The sequence below is a fragment of the Papaver somniferum genome, chromosome 1 (assembly GCF_003573695.1).
Source record: "Papaver somniferum cultivar HN1 chromosome 1, ASM357369v1, whole genome shotgun sequence".
In the NCBI taxonomy this organism is placed as follows: Eukaryota; Viridiplantae; Streptophyta; class Magnoliopsida; order Ranunculales; family Papaveraceae; genus Papaver; species Papaver somniferum.
Window position 1 is genome coordinate 53,933,545 of NC_039358.1, and position 21,287 is coordinate 53,954,831.

General features: G+C 36.4%; 1 protein-coding gene across 1 annotated transcript; it reads right to left on the reverse strand.

Annotated features, from left to right (window-relative positions):
- Positions 1–602: 602 nt before the first annotated feature.
- LOC113311320 lies at positions 603–3,250 on the reverse strand. The gene is made up of 6 exons (XM_026560182.1): positions 2,767–3,250; positions 2,131–2,664; positions 1,566–1,833; positions 1,089–1,406; positions 915–1,014; positions 603–833 (listed from the first exon to the last, which is right to left on the reverse strand). Exons 1-6 carry the CDS (start codon positions 3,248–3,250, stop codon positions 603–605), a joined length of 1,935 nt encoding a protein of 644 aa, XP_026415967.1.
- Between the last annotated feature and the right edge of the window lie 18,037 nt (positions 3,251–21,287).

Consider the following 21,287-nt stretch of genomic DNA (forward strand, 5'->3'; position numbering starts at 1 on the left):
GAAGTTCCATATGAGACACGGATAGAATAATGTTATTCATTTTACAAAGAATAAAGAACGCAAACATACAGAAAGCATGCTAAGGAACAGGATTAAACATAAGGTCCATCGTTATCGTTCTTTCAATATCATGTCACTAACTGAATAACCACAGATTAAAGGAAATAAAGCGACGTACCCGCGGGAGTGTGTCATTTTGGCTTGCGTATAAGTAAACCTCGGCAGTCAGTTCGTAAGTAATCATTTCGGGATTCTTTACCCAAGTCTTGTGGATCTACATACGTCAAGATATTATCATTCCCAGAAAAGATTACTGTACTGAATTCCTCATCGTTGCCATCATCATCTCTATAATTTTTGGGAGGTGTCACAAAAACAATAGACTTTTTCTTATCTAACTGGTCTTTGACATAAAATACCTGCTTAGCTTGTGAGGATAAAATAAAAGGATCATTTTTGTATCCCAACATAGTAAGGTCAACAATCTTGTAGCCAAGAGCATCTCTTTTGACCCCACGTTTATTATCAACCCAATTGCACTTGAACAGATGAACTTTTCTTTCACAGTAATGTAACTCCCATATCTCTTGCAAGACACCATATTAAGAGGCTTTACCATATGTAACGTCATCATCTCTAGATATGTGCATGTCATTTGCTGCAACGCTAACCCCACTATTCTGGTGAATTCTACCATCACGGGATCTTGTGCGGAATAGATATCCATTGATGCGATATATAGTGTATTTCGTTACCTCGTAGTGCGGGCCGTGTGATATCCATCTTAAGTTCTGTGAGATACTTTTTCTGTCGTCTGCCAACTCTTTATCAACCTGAAATTCATTATTAGGATGAACCTTGACTTTAAAGGAATATAACACATCAAACAAGACACTTTTTCTATGACCTATTACCTCATTTTTTAACCAAGCGCCAAAAGTGTTAGAGTGCTCTTTCTCCAGCCATGCTCGCTTTTTAGTAGAATAGTTAGTTTCCAAATAGAGCTTGTGTCGGCTGGTATGTACAATAACCAAATGTTATTATACTTTGTACCAAAAAAAAAACAGGAATTTTTTTTTAATACTTACTCTATGTAAGGCTCAATTTCAGGCGTGTTCTTTATCACATAGAAATGTGTTTGTCTCAACTGTTCAGGGGTAACTATACACGGCTCTTCAGCTGATAACGGTTCTCCCTCCTGAGATGTATTATGCCTATCTAGTGGAATACCAATTATCCTGATGCTTTTATGGTACTCACAATATATCTCAATCATCTCTTCTGCAACATTCTCTTCGGCAATGCATCCACAAGGTTGATTCTTGTTTCGTCCCTTTATAACCTTCATACACCTTTCGAAAGGATACATCCATCGAAAGCAAACCGTACCGCATAACTTCACTTCCCTGGTAAGATGTACAGTTAAATGAATCATGATGTCGAAGAAGGATGGAAGAAAATACTTCTCTAGTAAGCGTAACGTCACACAGAGATCCTCTTGCAATTTATCTAGATCTTCCACCTTGATTTCTTTGGAAGATATTGATCTGAAAAAGAAACAAAACCTGATAATAGCATATCTCACAGGTGTAGGCATAATTGATCGAATAACGACGGGCAAAAATTGTTGCATAAGCATATGGTAATCATGTGATTTGAGTCCGATCAGCTTACGCTCTTTTAGGTTCACAAGGGTGGAAAAATTCGAACAATACCCTTCTGGAACTCTTAACTCGGATAGTGTCTCCAAGAATATGTCTTTTTCTTCCGTGGTTAATGTATAACATGCTGCGGGAAGTATCGTTCCTTTGTCATCTGTCTTAGGGTGTAACTCTGATTTTAACCCCAATCGCACCAAATCCTTTCTGGTGTTTAATCCATCTTTTGTATTCCCGTTGAGCAGCAACGTTCCAACAAGACTTTGTCCCACATTCTTTTCGACATGCATGAAATCAATACAATGTTGGACATCATTATAGCGCCAATATCTAAGTAGTCGCTGCCATATATTGTACTTGCTCCAGTAAGTGGTTTCCCTGCCTTCCTCTTCCTCACCTGACCTATCGACTTCTTTTGATATTTTTCTGATGCGCTCAATTTTTGTTTTTCTGATGCGCTTCATCTTTCCACCTTTTTCAGGTGTAGTCTGCACGTCTTCCCCTTGAGTATTCGTTTTTCTGATGCGCTTCATTTTTCCACCTTTTCCAGGTGTAGCCTGCACGTCTTCCCCTTGAGTATTCATCCCCTTCTTTCCCCATGAATTCTTTATACATTTTACCTCCTCATATATTTCTTCCCCGGTCATTGGTTCTGGAGCAGTCTGCCACTCTTGTTTTCCGCCAAAAGCCCCCTTCTGCCTTCTGAACGGATGCTCATAGGGTAAAAATCTTCTATAACCAACATAAACATTCTTGTTTGAGTCATGAAGCCTAATATTGTGCGTTTTTTTAAGACACACCACACAACCATGATATCCAGCGTAGCGATAACCACATAGTGTACCAAGAGCAGGATAATCGTTTATCGTCCACAAAACAACTGCACGTAGAGTAAACATTTCTTGGGAATATGCATCCCATGTTCTCTTTCCCTTCTCAAATAAGAATTGAAAATCTTTAACAAGAGGTTCTAAAAAGACATCGATGTTGTTTCCTGGCGCACCATCTATAAGTAACGACAACATGATGAACTTTCTCTTCATACACAGCCCCGGTGGAAGGTTGTAAATCACAACCAAAACTGGCCATACACTGTGATGTTTGGTGCCTGTGTTTACATCAACTCCATCAGCCGAAACAGCTAACCGCAGATTTCTTGGATCACCTTTAATTTCTGGGAAATTGTTATCTATCTCTATCCAAGCATGTGAGTCTGTCGAATGACGTAAAACACCGTCTTTGTTTCTAGTGGTATCGTGCCATATCAAATCTTCTGTTGTGGGCTTCCATTGAAACAACCGCTGAAATCTTGGGATGATGTCGAAGTACCACAATACCTTTGCTGGAACATTCTCGTAAACTTTACCATCCCTGTTAACTTTCCATCTAGGTGCTTTACAAGTAGGACACACTTTTTCATCCTTGTACTCGTTCCAATAAAGAATGCAGTTGTTGATACATGCATGTATCTTTGTGTACCCTGAACCCATTGCTTTCAATATTTTCTTTGCCTGATATGTACTCCTCGCCATTAAATTACCTTCTTTGGGAAGCATGTCCTTTAACAAGGGTAACAATTCATTAAAAAACATGTCTGATGCACCGTGCTTACTCTTCAACTTAAACAACTGCACAATTGCATACAACTTTGTGAAGTTGGGACATCCTTCGTATAAGGGCTTTTCAGCATCTTCAAGTAACTTTTTAAACTTTATAGGGTCATCTGCGAACTCTTATGCAGCCTGCATCATATCTATAGTGTCTGGAGCATCAGTGGGAGTTCCCATTTCAAATTCAGCGTTCATACCATTATTGACGTTAACTGGCCTACTACTAGTTATTGACTCATCCTTTTCCCCATGCTTATTCCAAATAGTATTCGTTTGATCAATTCCATTTACGAATAAATGATCTTCTACGTCGCCAACGGAGCATGCACAAAGATTTAAACAATCCGTACACGGACACAGCATAAGAAATTCATCATATGTCTCACCCTCCTCCTTGAGATGGTTGACAGCATACCGCAGAAACGCCGCGACTCCTTCTCTATAGCGTTTCTTCGTTCTATCAGTACTCATCTAGGATTTATCCATTCTGAAACGCACAGAGACCAGTAGATCCATCAGTTGCACTCCAATGAAAGCAAAAACTGATAAATCAATTCAGAAATACAAGCTTAGCATTAACTAATAAATATGTTTCATTTCAAAACAGTAGTTATCCCCTGACTTGACAATTTAGACATACAAGTCTTGAAATTACCAATAAATTCAGCACCATTTGAAACATAAAAAATTTATATGGACAAACATGGTAATAACAGATGAAACAAGCCATATGCAATTTCCCTCATAGAAACCCATAATCATGCCACACAAACCCATAATCACACATCCAGTATTAACTCAGGAAAATTGGTCTAGTACTTTCAGTATATTGAGTCATTTCAAGTTTTGGAATAGCACATACTGAATCTGGAAAACTCAATCTGGAGAAGATGGGAGCAAATGAATCTGAATGAAGAAACTGGAACTTTATCCTTTCAAATTGAGACGGTCTGTGTCAAAATTTAGTTACACGATCAAGACTAAAGAAGATCATAGTCGTTATGACTTAATATACTCATTATGGCTGGTTTATATCCATGTATTTCCAAATAATTCAATCAAATGGTCCACAATCTTCCAAGAAGATTACTCGACCGTACTTGATATGACCAATTCTCGACAAATTTGATCCAACTATTCAAGATTTTGAATAAATCGAAAATCACTGTATCATAGTCATTATGACCCAATATACTCGTTATGGATGGTTTATCCATATGTATTTCCATAATACTTCAATTAAATTGTCCCCAATATTCCCATAAGACTACTCGACCATACTTGCTATGACCAATTCTCAACAATTTTGATCCAACTATTCACAATTTTACATAAATCGATCATAGTCGTTATGACTCAATATACTCGTTACGACTCAATATACTCGTTACGGATGGTTTATCCATGATCTACTTCAATCTAATTTCCCACAATCTTCCAAGAAGATTACTCGACTATACTTGTTATGACGAATTCTCAACAAATTTGATCCAACTATTCAATATTTTGCATAAATCGAAAATCACTAGATCATAGTCGTTATGACTCAATATACTCGTTATGGATGGTTTATCCATGATCTACTTTAATCAAATTTCCCATAATCTTCCAAGAAGATTACACGACCATACTTGCTACGACGAATTCTCAACAAATTTTATCCAACTATTCACAATTTTGCATAAATCGAAAATCACAATATCATAGTCATTAGGACTCAATACACTCGTTATGGATGGTTTATCCATATGTATTTCCATAATACTTCAATCAAATTGTCCCCAATATTCCCATAAGACTACTCGACCATACTTGCTATGATCAATTCTCAACAAATTTAATCCAACTATTCACAATTTTGCATAAATCGATCATAGTCATTATGACTCAATATACTCGTTATGGATGGTTTATCTATGATCTACTTCAATCAAATTTCCCACAATATTCTAAGAAGATTACTCGACCATACTTGCTATAACCAATTCTCAACAAATTTGATCCAACTATTCACAATTTTACATAAATCGATCATAGTCATTATGACTGAATATATTCACTATGTTTGATCTATCCATTTATTTCCATCCACTTCAATCAAACTATCCATAATTTTGGTTAGCATTACTAGATCATACTCGTCAGGAATGATTATCAAAAAATTCATTCCAACTATGCTCAATCTTTCGTTATTCCATTGAAACACTAGATCATTGTTGAAATTATCAGATAGGGCTCGGTATAACTGATTACACGCCTGATTATATGTATTCCAATTTTTCTCGATTTTCCCCCAACATTACTGGATTGACACTTATTTTCCTAATTATCCATAAAATCCAATGCAATTTAAATCAAATTTACTTTGTTCCAACAAAATGTCTTGATCAAATTTAATTTTTTTAGATCACATGGTTTAACCCACCAGTCCAACCCAGTCCATTATGGTTTTAAGGTTTTACTTATGTTATTTCCATATAACATCGAATAGGATTTCCTTAGTAGATCTAACGGTGAATAATAGTTATCATTAGCCCAACCAATAGTTAGATCAATAGACAAGAACCTCTTATCTTACGCTCTGTAACACCTCAAATTTATTTTTTATTTTTCTTCCTCAACCAAATTTACAGAGCGGAGAGAACTAGAGATAACTAAGCCGAAGGGGATAAAGTTCTTGGCTGAAAATCAGGGAAAGTTTGAGATTTGTTAGAGAAAAAGGGTTCTAAATTTTGGAAATATTTTTAGCTCTACCGTAGGATCAAAATCAAATGGTGTTTTCTTAGGAGATTTTTCCCGAAAGAAGATATCGTAGATGAAACTCAATATTTTTTCAGTTCACCCTAAATAATTTTGAGCGGGATGAAAATCAAATGCAAAATCTTTTGGGCGGGATTATTCAATCTGTTCGACTATATAAAGAGCCCTAAGATGATGAGGAATTGCATCCGATTTCAGCTAAATCTTACAAAGGTAGATCTTGTTCTCAATTTTTCCTTCGTCTAGAAAGATTAGTTATTCAAACCCTAATTGATTCAAACCTTAATTTTTGATTCAGACCCAATTGATTCAAAGGTTAATTTTTGACACAAACCCTAGTTCTTAATTTTTGATTCAAAGGTTAATTTTTGACTCAAACAAAACCCTAATTGATTTTAGTTTCTGTGTTTTTCTTTTTTTCTTTTGTTTATTAGTATGAGTAATTGGTACTTCTGATGTTGCTCTACAATCTTGTTTTAATTATTGGTTTCTGACAGAAGGGAATATATGGGGATACTGAGATTTTATAAAAGTCGGTCAATTTTTAGTGTTTAGTCATGCATATGATTTTGAACATAAATCAAGGTGTGTAAGAAGATCAATAAAATTGATGGATTATTTTCATATTTGATTCAATTTTTAGTGTTTAGTTATGCATCTGATTTCTGAACATAAATCAAGGTGTGTAAGAAGAGCAATAAAATTGATAGATTATTTTCATATTTGATTCATTGGCAGCAGGGTTTATGCACCTATTTATGTCTTATTAAGAAGAAGACTAGTGTTCTCTTGGGAACTTCTGGATGAATCTATTACCCATTGTTCTAGTGTTTAGTCTAGATACATATATGCATGTTTAAGATTTTCCTCTGTTATGCTTAGGATCTTTATGCATAATTTATTTATTATAATGAGTATCAATCAATACATGAATTTCCAGAGTATGTATATTTCATGACTGTGCATACACAGAGTGTTCTACACATAGGTTGTTGTTTGATTTATTAAGTTACAACTAATTTGTATTTACAGCTTTTTTTCTTTTGATATTCTGAGACCGCATCCTGCTCTTGCATCTAATCATACTATTATTTCTTTTAACTGTCATGCTAGCAGTATGAAAGGAGAGTTCAAGCTGTGCTTTCCTTTTTCTTTATTATATAATAGTTGTAGTTTTTTCCCCAAAATACTATCATCAGGAGGAGCATTCATCCAAGTTAGTACTGACATAATCAAGACCATTTTAATTAACTGTTATATTGAATACCAGACCTGTTCATCATTTCAAATGTTATGACATAATATCATGTTTTATAATCAAATCATCATTATGCTCGATTTTTGGATCGAGTATACAAGAATTAAATATATGCAAGCTTATTAACTTTTGACTTTTGATTGAAAAGAATTCATACCATATTTAATTGAATCATATATATGTATATGCAGTTCCTGATATGCCTATACACGAGAATTCCAGTTGGGAGACAGAGTATGATGATGAGTATGCTGATAATGAGACTGCAGCCCTGGAGGTTCAAGCCTTGCAGAATGTAAGAGAGTCAGAGGATGAAGGCGAAGATAGCGATGGTAGTGGCACCAGTTTCGATTCCGATGGTGATAGCTCCAGTTCTGATGATGAATCTACTGAAAGTCCTGAACATCCTGGTAATGTTTGATCTGTTATACCAGCTTGTTTGTTTTGGACTTAAGTAGAATGTGTATATCTTACACCATGTTTACTCTTATTTTGGGTTTTTAAACTATAAAAGACACAGGGGATCCAAACAATACATCAGAGTCTGACGAGATTAGAGGTTTAACTAGACTTAAGAAGCTGAAGAAAAAATTTAAAGGCAAGAAACACGTGATAGAATTTGATAAACTTGGTCGATTTAAGGGGGAGTATAAATCTGAAATTGCTAGTTACATGGGTGTATTGGTACGTCGAGACGTTGTTATCAGGCACTTGAAGTGGAAGGAAGTGAAGTCAGTGCTGAGGGATAAGTTATGGCACGAACTATTGGTATGTATATGCTGATCTATATTCAATTTTAATTATATTTTTGTTGGGTTACCCGCCATTAATATTCGATTCATATTGTGGCAGCGGTTTTATGAAATTGAGGAGACTAGTAGAAGACAAATTATGAAATATTTTGGTGAACATTTGCGCAACTTCAGAAGAAAGTTGTATGTAAAGTTTATAGTGCCCAATTTGGGTAAACCTGGTAAACTAAATACTATTCCTAAACCATATCGTTGTATTGTGAACCAAGAACAATGGGACGAGTTCGTAAAGTGGAGGCTGTCTGATAAATGCAAGGTTGTATATCACACGTTTTAGTATTATTATTGATATTAATTTCATTAATTAGCCTAAATTTTTTATGAATGAAATTCTTTAAATCTGTATGCTCAGGAATTGTCCATTAAGGGAGTGAAGGCGCGTGAGAGCCACAAATATAACCACAGGACGGGAAGAGCAAGGTATGCATGGCTGTTGGAAAAATTAGTAAGTCCAGTTTCTTATCAAAAATTAGAATTATTTCCATATGATGATGTTCCGTTAGCTTGTATGCTTAATTAAAGAGTACATCTAATGATATGAAGAGTATGTATCTAATATTTGCCTTGTGTTTTTGATAATTACTAGATTAAAGAAAAAGAGATTCGTGAAGATGAAAATCCTTCACGGTCTTTACTGTGGAGGAAGGCACATCAAAACAAAAATGGATAATACGATGACGATGATGTCAGGGAAAAGGAAGCACAGCTTGTAACACGACTAAAACTACCTAGCTATTTGTTTTGTGCTTAAGTAAATGTGCAAATAAGTTTGTTTTAATTGATTAACACTTTTAATCCCCTAAATTTTTTGTGCAGGAGGAGTTTGATAAGCAGCTGGAAGATGTAACTTTGACGAAAAAACCAGGCACTGATTCTATCACACTTGTGTTTGTGGAAGAACATGGTGGGCGTGTAAGATGTGCAGGCAAGGGAGTGACTCCAACAACATACTGGCACCTTCCACGGAAAGGAGCGTCCAAGGAGCACATTGAACTACAGAAACAGCTGGATGATGAAAGACGCATGAGCCAAATGGAGAGAGAGAGAGGAAGGATGAAGAAATGAAGGAAATGAAGGAAGCAATGAATGCGCAGGCAAAAATGATGAGCAACTTAGTGTCTCAGATGAAATCTCAAGGTGTATTGAAAAACAAAAAAACCAAGAGCAAAAAGGCACGGGTGTGTTTAACATCATCTAAGTAATTTTGATCAAGTATATATTTCCTAATAAAATTGAAGTATCTAATATGTCACCCGCACTCTACAGAAGTCTCCTATTAGAGAGACGTCTCTTATGCATGAGTCCCCTGTTAGAAGCAATTCTTCAACTGAAAGGCGGGAATCTAATACAAATAGAAAGTACTCTGAATCTCAACACGTATCACAGTCTACGGCATTGAAAGATAGTTCTGAAATCCAAATGGTATGTTCTTTTTCCAAGTATTTAAATATATATTTTTTTGAAAGTTCCATTTGTTGATGTTAATGTAACATATCTGTTTGCAGTCTGGAAAACACAAACAAAAGTCTCTAGCATCCGAGCGTCCGCCCCTTAATTCTCCGGAAGAGTCTCAATCCAAAGACAAACTGAAGTTTCAACGGTATGTCCGTTTCACAGATTTTGAGAGTTGAATCTGTTGATTTCAATATAGCATATATGTTTTGCAGATTGGTGGTAAATGCAAACTAGCTCATGCTTCACTGAGAAATATCATTGCATTGGGTAGCGTTCTTCCATCACAGGTAAGTTAGTACATGGAGATGAACTCAAGGATGATTGTGTCAGAGTGACGGTTGAAGAATCTATATTCAAGAATCATTGTTTGCCAGTCCCATATACTCATCTCAAAATAGTAGAGGATGATGAAAAATCTGTTGTAGCTTGGCCTAAAGAGTTTGTGATCTGTTTCTCTACTGTAAGTTGCGTTATGATACAAGGTTTATTACCTTCTGCATCCTGTGAGAATATAACTATTAACATGGTTTGTTTCCATAATTATACATCCACTTGCTTGCTGCAGGGCCAGCCACTTTCATACCCTGATGAACATGATGTCGACCCTGACGAACATGATGCCAACCCAAACACTAAGAATAGAAAGAAGAAGAAACCTTCAAATATAAAGAGTGGGGAACTGAAGTCTCGGAGATCCAGCAAGAGACTCAAGATTGCAGCCTAATTATTAAGAGAAATAGTCGAGGACGGTAGAATTTGAATGTTTAAACTTGTAAATCTCCCTTTGAAATTTTGTTATCTTAAGGTTATTGCAGAATTGATCAGATATTGAGACGTTTATCATATGACTAATAAAATTTTTTTGTTTCAATTCTAATTGTAGTGTGATTAATTTTTGTGGATGGTTATTAAGGTGAGGTTTGATACACATGATAGAAAGAAGTGGCCAATAGGTCCCTGAAGTCTCGGTATAGTGGCCAATACTGTGGTTGAATATAAAACACGCCACCATTTAGATTTTAAACAATGGCCAAAGAATAAATTGAGCTTAGAAAATTGCAATATCTAAGTGGCTAAAAGCTAATACTTGCCACATTGAATATGTTTTGTGTCATTTTTATAAAGTTTATTGCCATGGTTTTTTTTTATCTTCCATGTCCGAAAGATGAACAACAGCCATGTTGAGAACATTTGATGTATCTTTGGCAAGTTTTTAGCCACGGTACTACAAATTCTTAGTGGCCGTAACTTATTAATTGACCATGTAAAATGTTTATCACGTGTCTGAAAATATCAATGGCCATGGTATTATAGATTAAACGTGACTACAAGTCATGTATTATCCATGTTAAATTATTTTTAGTGTGTCCAAATGATAGAGATGGCCATGGTTAAGAAAAATTAGTGTGGCTGGAAATCATGAATTGACCATGATAAAATGAATTTGCATATCCAATTGATGATAAGGGCCACGGCTATAATAAAATTCGCGTGACTTTAAGGTAAACTTTAGCCATATTTAATCAAATTGTGTGTCTATAAGGATCCTATGGCCATGGTGATAATGAAAATGCTTAACTACAAAAAAATTTAATGAGTACCATATAGACACGGTTATAGAGGTATGGCCACAATAAATCATATTTTATAGCCACTCAAAGTTTATGTAGCCATACAGGTACCTCTTTTTCACGGCACCTGATGCCACATTTTTGGAGTAAAAAAAATCCATGACCAAAAGCCTATGGACACGGTGATTAAGTATGGCCAATGTGAAGATTTGTACTAGTGCAAATACACCACAATCTTTTATTTATCCACCTATAAGTCCTTTGGATATGGACTGAGTCGAGACAATACAAATATCGGTTCACACTTCGTGTGATCGTCTGGATATGAGATCGAGACAATACGACAACAAGATAACTTGTGCGGACTGGTGATGGAAACTACTGAAGCAATAACTACTGTCTGATTCGAAAATAACTAAATATTACCTTTGTGATTAGAAGAAAAATTATGAATTTCCATGGACTATATACATGGCATATTCAATTTAATGCAAAAACAAGAAGTACATTCTATTCTTGGTTCAATAATCCAAACCAATGTTGGACTAAATTAATTGACTAAAGTTCTTAACTTATGATAGGCCATAGCTCTTCTAAGACCCCTTATGTTCCAAAATAATATCTTCATGTTTTGGATTGGAGGTTCTTTAAACCTCTTTCCCCCACATTCTTCCTGAGATTATATTTCACAGTCATTGGATAATCTTTATTCTTTTCTGTAAACTGATTCTTATCTGGTTTCTTACTATGTCTGTTATTAACTGTCTTTTTTATTTTATCATTGGTGAACTAACTACCTTAGTCCAAGAAGTATATTTAACAGGTTCAATTGTTACTTTTCATATGCCACCATCCACGAATTTGACCACACTTTTCTCAAATTCAGTAGAATCATCAATTTGAATCAATTTATATGGTTCCAGATCAGCCATTATTTCCTCTTCAACACTTGAATCTTCATGTTCATTGTGCTCATTCAAGTACATTTGTTTGTGCTAAAGCTTGAATTCTACTACCCGCTGAAGGTGCTAAACCAGAATCACCATCTTTTTTTTTTAGAAATTGGTGTACCAATACTAGAAACAATTGAATCAACTTCAAGATTTTGATTTCTCACAAGCTTAGTATTCTTACTATTATGATTATGTTACAATTTCTGATCTATCAAAAATATCAAAAGGAGTAAAAGCTTTTCTTAGACTATTGTTGTGTTGATTACCTGCAGTTTGACTGACCTTATTCTTGTTTTTTCCACTCTGCATTCTGAAACTAAGTGTCCAACAAATTCACAAGTATTACGAATTATGGGATGTCTGGAATTAATATATCTTGAAAGATCCCACCTAATTTAATACCAATCCAAATCTTATTAGGAATGCATTTAGCAAAGACTACTTCAACTAAAACATTAGCATAATAACCAACCTCACATTTAGCAGTAGAAGCATCAATCTTAATTGGTGTTCCAATTTCCTTACAGATTGGAAAAATCATTTTATCCCTCTGGAAGACCTAACCCTGGAAACCTTACCCAAACAAGAGCCTTAGAACTTCTTTGATTTGCTGGATGGAAATTTGAAACCCAATTTCTGATTTTAACAACTTGATCTCTTCCCATGTTTTGGATTTCATGTATGCTTTTTAAATTTCATTATCCAATTTAATGGCGAAGAAACCCTTTTGTAATGGAATAAGTTTAGAATCACCAACCAATTTCCATTAATTTCTAAGAATTATAGAAACATCGATAAACATTAGTTTTTTGCAAATTTAATCTTCCAACGAGAGAAAACTTCCATGGGTTTAAACTTTCTTCGAAGTTGTTTCATTACTAAAACCTAACTTAACTGTATTACAATCATCATTAACAAGGGTTTCAGGACAAAAATCCATGAAGAACCACCTGAATCAATGCTCAGAAATCATTAAGGAATGAAAACATGAATTAATCAGATTTATCACCTGAATTAATGTCGAAAAAATATTTAAAACCAAATCTGAGAAGAAGAAAAAGTCGTTGACTCAATCGCCGTTTTGCATAGCTCACCTCAGCTCGATTTTTGGCAAGTTGCTTAAATTTTGATTCCTTTTAGCAGATTCAAATTCGGAAGCTGAACTAACCGAGAGAGAAATCATTGCTTGGTGTATATGGACTGAACGTTCTCAGAGAGTCTTTCAAAATGCTGACAGTACTCCTGAGAAGATCATTTTCAGATGTCCTCAGTTTATAGAAGAGCATAGAAATTACAACTGCAAAAAAAATAATCGGCAGAACCTTCATTGACCCCCTCCTTTAGACTTTCTTACTATTAATGTTGATGGTTCATATAATGATGTGTTGAAAATCGGCGGCATCTGTATAATTATTCGAGATTCTGCAGGTACGCAGAAAGGAGCAATATGTGTCTTCTTGACTCGATCTTGGAGTGCAGAACAAGCGAAAAACATGGGTCTCTGGGAAGGAGTTTGTTGGGAAAAATATCTTAAGATGTAGAAAGTCCGTCTCGAGCTTTACTCAAATCTAGTAGTAGAACTTCGTTAAATTAATCTGTGATAAACTAATAATCTCGCTAAAACAATACTTTCTCTGAGTCCCAATTTGGGCCCGTATATTAAATTTATAACCCCGCTAAATTTACAAGACAATAAAAAAATTAAATTCTTAATAATACCCAACCAATATATAAATTAATAATTAGAGTAATAGTAGTACAATAATTAATGTAGTAGCAGTACATTATGGTGCATTATTAAACTAGGAATCCAAAAGTATTTTTTATTTGTAGTCCATTGAGAATGTGAGAAGTAATTTTTTTATTTTGTTCTTGCTCAATTTAACATGAAAGTGTATACATTTAAGAAAAATATAATATACTATGCCCGTAAAATAAGTAAAAGATAGTTTGAATTTAAAACAAAATCTTTACAAAATTGTTATTATAAAAAATGATCAATACTCATCTTTTTGAGATTTAACATGTTTTAATATATTAATAACTTTTTAATTTATCAATAAATTAATATTTTGCTAAATAAAATTTAGCGATCCCAAAAACTATCTATTTATCGAAGTTTTACTGTGGTATGCATTTTGAACTCAAGTGACGGTTTACAACATCGATTTTCGAACCTACTCGACACGCCCAATATCTTCCCCATTTTTTGTCCCCATAATGTGGCATCATCAAGGACCTATATTTAACCTTACCCTCTGTGGAACAACAAGGTTTTATTAATACACATTTGAACCACTAAGTTAAACTCAGGGCATACAATAATAGTTCGAACTGTGAACACATAAATCATGAAGGCATCCACGTGTCCATAAAAAATGTTCCCATTCATAAATGAAAGACGTTATACACAATATGACGGTTATAAATAGCATAAACACGATGACTCATCGACTCAGAGTCTTCGGACTCGTCATTGTCTAATCGAGATTAAGTTAGATCAATCATCCCACAGGGTTACGAAGCATGACCGATCCAGATATAAGTAATAAAATGTAAATACGATGTTGAAATGTAAATAACACAGAGATTTACGTGGTTCAGCACTAAGGCCTACATCCACGGGGTGTTGAGTCACGGATCTATCCAGAGCCTTGGCCTTCACCCACTTGCTGAAGTAGTCCTGTGGATGGGGAAAAACGACTTGTTGGTTTTTAAGGAATTGAGGAGACGCCCGTACGGAGGAGACTCCTCGAACCGAATGAAATGTTAAACCTCACACAGATGCACCGCTGCAAAGGGGGTGCTTTAAATTCGAGAGATCAATCTGTAGTACTCCGGCCTAATTCAAGACAATGAACATTCCAGAGTAAATTCGGTCACAAGAGAGGATGGGTCGATCTGTAGGAGGGAAGCTGAGAAATGTGTGAGATCAATGGTGATCAAAGATTGTGGGTGTGTGAATTCTGAATATGATAAGCTCTGAATGATTGAAATTTCTCAATTGAGAGTAGTTGTTCAATTGATGAGTTGATGATCTCGTGTTGTCAGATTGACGTGAGATTGATGATATCGATGATGATTCAATCATGATTCAGAGACTTATTTATATTGCTGGAATTTTAGACACCATGATCCCATGAAGTGTGACAGTTGATGGAATCAAGGAGTGGGGAAGTGGAAATCGTGTTTGAAACCAGTTGCTCAACGTGTGGAGACTTGGTCGATTTTCCACCCACTACCTCGTGAATTCCTTCAACTGATTGCACGACTTGCTCACATTCCATCGTGTGTTTGAACACACGTGCCGTAGACCGCCAGACCAAAACCCTAAGTGATATCCCCCCAAAGTGACACGATTGACGTCTCGTGGTATGTTAGTCAATTGATGACTTTGTGGTTTGATGGGACGATGAGTCCATGTAGTTGCTGAGTTGAACATGATGTTCTGAAACTCATGAATTGAACATGTCATGAGACAGAGGTATAATTCTTACGATGAAGTGAGCGAGTATTGCTCATTCGATGGATCGTTGAATATTGATTGTTGAACCAATATTCCTTGGGTTTGAGCAAATATTTATCATCTGAGCAAATGTTGCTCATGTGATGAATTGTTGAATATTTGATCGTCTGAGTATGTGTTGCCCATCTGATGGATTTTTGGCAGCGCACCGAAAATATTAATTAGAATACTGGTCGTTGAACTGAGCATAATAAAATTAATGATCACGAGGCCGTCGTAAAATTATTAAAGTTGGAATCTGGAATGATGATCCTTGGATTCAGAAACCCTAATTTTATCAATTGATGATCAATTCATGGTTCGTCAAAAGTTTAACCATGGGAAGAAGGAGGGAGTGACTACATGGGACCGTGGATCAACCATGTAGTGTCCATATGCTCACGTGAGCAAATACGAAGAACTCCTGAAGAGTTGACGATTTGTTGGTGGAAGAATGATTAAATGCTGGCTTAATCATTTATTCAAAAATGCTCGTCTGAGCCTTAGGTGAGAAAACCTAATTAATTATGACGAGTCGAGGGACCGACCATAGAGCCATGAAACCGGCCCTGGGTTGTCACGTGACCGCCTGATGATCACTTCATGAAAATCCAAAGTGTTTGGAAGAGTTTTGGACTTAATACGAGCAATTGTGCAAATTAGGTCAAAACTGTGAAAATTGATGGGACCGGCTTTCGTGAGCCAAAGAGCCAATCGGTCAAGATAGCGTGCTCGTGTCCCCAAGGCGTCCGAGTCTCAGTCCTTAGAATTTTGATATTTTCTGGCGTGCAATTGAGCATCCATTCGAGAAAATATGCCAAAATTAGGGTTTCGACGAAACTGAGGAAAACACCATAAGATGATGAAAAATAATTATAAAATAAGGAATGAGGAGGCGTGGGACCGTCGTGGTAAAGGCATGGTCGGCCAGTCGTGTCCACGGTCCCGTGGTGCCTTTTCCTTAATTTTATAATATTTTGATGATTTTATGAAAAATTCATGAATTTTGAGAAATTTGATGAATTTAGGGAGTTTCCATGAATTGAAGGAGTTTTCATGAGTTCATGGAAGAAAAATATTAAAATAATAAAAACACGGGCGTGTGGGACTATGGAGGCATGGCCGGCCGGCTATGGCCCGGTCCCACGAGCTTTTCATAATATTTTAATATTTTTAGGTATTTTTGATGATTTGAGGGAATTTTTCCTAATTTGAGGGAAATACCATAAAATCAAGGAATTTGATGAATTCAAGGAAAAATAGGAAAAATAATAATAAAATAATAAAGCAAAGGGCGTGTGGGACCGACTAGGACATGGCCGGCCGGGTAGTGGCCCGGTCCCTCAAGTTTTCATAATTTTATTATTATATTATGATTTGTGCAAAAAATACCATGAAATCAATGAGTTTATTCATGAAATTAGAGAAATAATAATAATAATAAAATAATAACGAACCATGGGATGTGGGGCCGGCTGGGACCAAGGCCTTGCCGGTCGGGCAATGGTCACGCCCCACACTCCTTTCCTTAATTTTATATTATTTGTTATGGATTTATGGAAGTACCATGAAATCGAGGAGCTTCCTCGAGACGAAGGAGATTTCATCAGATGAGAGAATTTTCATTAAATCATGGAAAAGAATAACAATGTATTGAAAATATAAAACTGGCGTGGAACTGACCATGGCACGGTCGGTAGGTCGTGTGTCCGTGTTCCCAGCATCTTGGTCAATATTTTTAATTATTTATTATTTTCTTCCCTATTTTGCATAGGTTCATCGTTTCGTTGTATTTTGAAATACTCGTTCGTGCGGTGACTGTTAGTGTATCGTCGTTGAATACACTTTCACCATTTGAATCGGGGCTTACTTAGAGGTAGCTCAGACGCCCGGCTGTTGATTATTTATTACTAATTGTGGAATTCAGTGGAGAATAATTCACAAAACTGAGTAATAAGATGTTTATTATTAATTCATAGGATCAGCTGAGGATTCGACTACGAATTCAGAATAATAAAGTGAGCATTACCATTCCATGGGATCGTAGATTCGACCATAGAATCAGAATAATTAAGATTTATCTATTACCATTTATGAGATCAGTTGTGGATTCGATCATGAAATCAGAGTAATGAGATAATATAGTTATTGCTATTCTATGAGATCAAGCCGTGGATTCGATCATAGAATCAGAACAATTGTTTATTGCCATTCCGTGGGACTAGTCGCAGATTCGACCATGGAATAGGAGCAATTGTTAGTGTCATTCCATGGGACCAGTCGTGGATTCGACCATGGAATATGAGCAATTGTTATTTCCATTCCATGGGACCGGTCGTGGATTCGACCATGGAATAGGAGAAATTGTAATTAGGAATAATTAACTTTGTGGCTCTATACTAGCAGAGTAAGTTGTCTAGGAGCATTAATTATCCCGATATGAGCTTGTCGGTAAGTCATATCCTTTATATAGTCAGGGTAAACTCGTTGTTCGTTCCTGAAGACGTTATCGCTCTATACTAGCAGAGCAAGCTGTCTAGGAGCCGTCCATCTCGTGATACTATATAGAAATAATCATTGAAAGTGTTCAGTATTCATGAGATATGCCGTTGTCCAGTTGTGAGACTACATATCTACATGTACTCTGAGAGAAAGTACTCTCTGTTGAGAATTCGATGAGAGACCCGTGTCTCAATATTCACGTCTGATTGCTGGATCAGAGCTTCGTATAATTATGAGTTTACGCTTTTAGCCCTTGTCAAAAATCCACCATCTACATTAATTCCCCTGCTTACTGAGGAAAGCTTTGTTCCTCAGTCAGCATTAAATGGTGATTTTTCGGCCATAAATAATACCAGTAATTGAACTTAGTCGTAAGTTGAGACGTTACCGGATTTAGAGAGCATGAGAAAACCACGACTTGATGAAGGCTTCAATGTCATGATTGGAGCGTCGTTTGATGAGCATAAATTGGTGTTGAACCTCTGGTTTGGACGACGAGTCCGTGGTTGGTTAGGATTCGCGGGTCGGGCCCAATAAGGAAATCCTTAGAAAATTAGGTTTTGGAAGTAAAAATTAGCATAAAAGGGATTAACCCTCCTATTTTTTTTATTTTTCACGACCAACTCTTCATCACCTCTCCATCTTCACGAGCAGGAGAAGTTGAATTTTCGCCGCCGCCAGTCGCCGTCGGCCAATTTCCGGCCGACGCTCCCAGGTACGTTTTTTTTTATGTTTGCTGATTCTATGACCTTCATGAATTGTTCATGCCTTGATCAAGATGAAATTATATACATGTGTATATATTAGTGTGAGTTTTATGAAAAAACCCTTATTTTTGAAAACGTATGTTTGTTCGATCGTTAGTTTTGAAAACTAACTATAATCCCTGATTTAGGAGAGATTTTTTTTTTAATATATGAACTTAGGTCCAGTGATAAAACTTAGTGTATTAGCTTTCATGTGTACCAAAGTTTTATCATAAAAGGAGTAAATTTTCACGAAATCGAAACAATCCTTCGTTTTAAAGACAAATTACGACGACTCGAAGGAAAATTCATATGATGAACTTGTGTCCAGTGATAAAATTTTGCTTATGAGCTTTCATGTAAATACAAAACTTTATCATATGTATGAGATGTGAGCTTTCACAATATTTTTGAAATGAACCTTCGTTTTAAAGACAAATAGCGACGATAGTTTTTTTTTATATGCAGCCGTGACATTTATTGTGCAAAATATGATGGTATATTTTATTTGCATGAATTTTTTTTTCATTAGATAAAATCCTTGAGAATTTGTGTAAGCAATGTTGCATTAATTGTTGTTTTTTTTGAAAAATCAGAAACGTGGGTTTTGAGGAACCTTCGAAGATAAGCAATATATTTATGATGAAATATTTTATTGTTGTAAACTTCATAGGTCAGTTGTGTGAATGTTCACATTATGAAAATTGTGTCTGTGATTTTATGAAAAATCAGTTTCGAAATTAATAAAGTTTCGTTCGTTTTTGCAGTTTTCGAAGAGACGACCGATTTTGAGGTGTTAACTCTACCGTTACTATCACTATTGTTAGTGGAAGTACAAAAGGTAAGATTTAAGAGTTACCATTTTTGTCGTATTTCCTTGATTCGTGTCTGGACAGCATACTGAAGTATAATGTAATGTGGACTTTGCAGTTGTTTTTAGCAAAATGACCAATTCCCCAGCCAACGATACTTCAAGGGACGAATCGCATACTGATGATGACATCTCCAGGGATGATGCATGCATGGATGAGACCTCCATTGGTGAAGAAGAGGAGGATGCCACTGGCGTGAAGAACATTCTGAATATAAACGACGCATTCTTTTAGGAGGATCCAAAAGGAGCTGAAGCATATCTCAAATCCCCAGTATATCGTCTTATGATCAACCCTAGGACTATGACCCAGAATAAATTGGTGACCCTGAAGATGGTAATACGGCTTTGTCTCGAACGAGGGCTTTTCCTTGCATCGACCATAGAGTTTAAGCTTTCTCGACGCCCTTTGGAAAAAATTTCTGGATGGGCGAGGCATATGTTGGGCTTCCCTCATGTCATGGCTATGCTCAACCAGGCCCAAGTGACCAGAGCTATTCAAGCTTCTGGAGACTTGTCTATTAATCATGATGTGAAAAGTATCGTGGCTTTGCTGGCTCGTTGGTGTGTCCCCACTCACACCTTCATATGTAGATGGGGAGAATTTACTGTTACCTTAGAAGATGTGGATGCTTTGATGCATCTCCCGATTACAGGTAATTTCTCTGGAGGTCTTTCGGATGAGGAAAAAGTGGTTTTTGACACTCTGACAGCTGTGATGGAAGAAGTGAACAAGGCGTCTGGTAGTAAAGGTTGTTATGCCCATTGGTTGACACGTTGGTGGCCAAGAGATGAAGTTTCTGATAGTCCCATCACCGGTATGTTACCTATTGCCGCTTTCTTATGCTTATGGTTATCCAGAGACATATTTGAAGACAGTGGGCATTTGCTGAAGCCTTTCGTAATCCCTTTTTCTATTAAGATGGCTCAAGGTGAGCAACTCCCAATAGGTAACTTATTCCTGGGTTCCTTGTATTCTAACTTAGACTCCTTGGTGTTAGATTCCAGCGTGTCGAATGGCTTCATGAAGATTGAGTGTTATGTTAACACGATGTTTCTTCAAGCTTTGATGTGGGAACACTTCAAGAATTATGCGCCTATCCCACGTAATATCCTGCAAGGACCAAATACTGACGCCCGTCACATCTTCGCCGAGAAATATAATGCCTGAATCATGCGTTGGTCTACAAAGCAGACTCGGTCTAAAGCACGCCTCATTGATGTGTTGGATGAAGAATCGGAGTTCGGATTTCGTCCGTGGGTGTCGGTTCCTGATTATGTTTCTCAACCAACGACTTTCAATACTGGAGAGAGCACGACTCTGAAATCTGGTGCTAACCCGAATGATTGTGAGAGATCTTTCATGTTGAGCTGTACTCCTGGTCACTTGTTATCCGTTATGCATGGAGAGTGGGCCGTAGAAGAATACAACATTGATAGGCCGGCTCGAAAAATGGGTATGGATCAATGTGTTCCAACTACCCGGAGAAGGAAACCATCAGTTGATCAGCTTGCGTCTCGTTTAGATCACACTCACGTGGAAGGGAGTAGCTACTGGTTTCCTGGTTCTGATAGATTTGCATATG

Bases quoted from the DNA above. Each gene is read 5' to 3' on its own strand.
- LOC113311320 (XM_026560182.1), bottom strand. From the start codon at position 3,250: ATGTTTTTTAATGAATTGTTACCCTTGTTAAAGGACATGCTTCCCAAA. The intron at 2,665-2,766 runs GCACCAAACATC...CGTTACTTATAG, and splicing joins TGGAGTTGATGTAAACACAG to ATGGTGCGCCAGGAAACAAC. The intron at 1,834-2,130 runs GTGGAAAGATGA...GGTTAAAATCAG, and splicing joins GCAGACTACACCTGAAAAAG to AGTTACACCCTAAGACAGAT.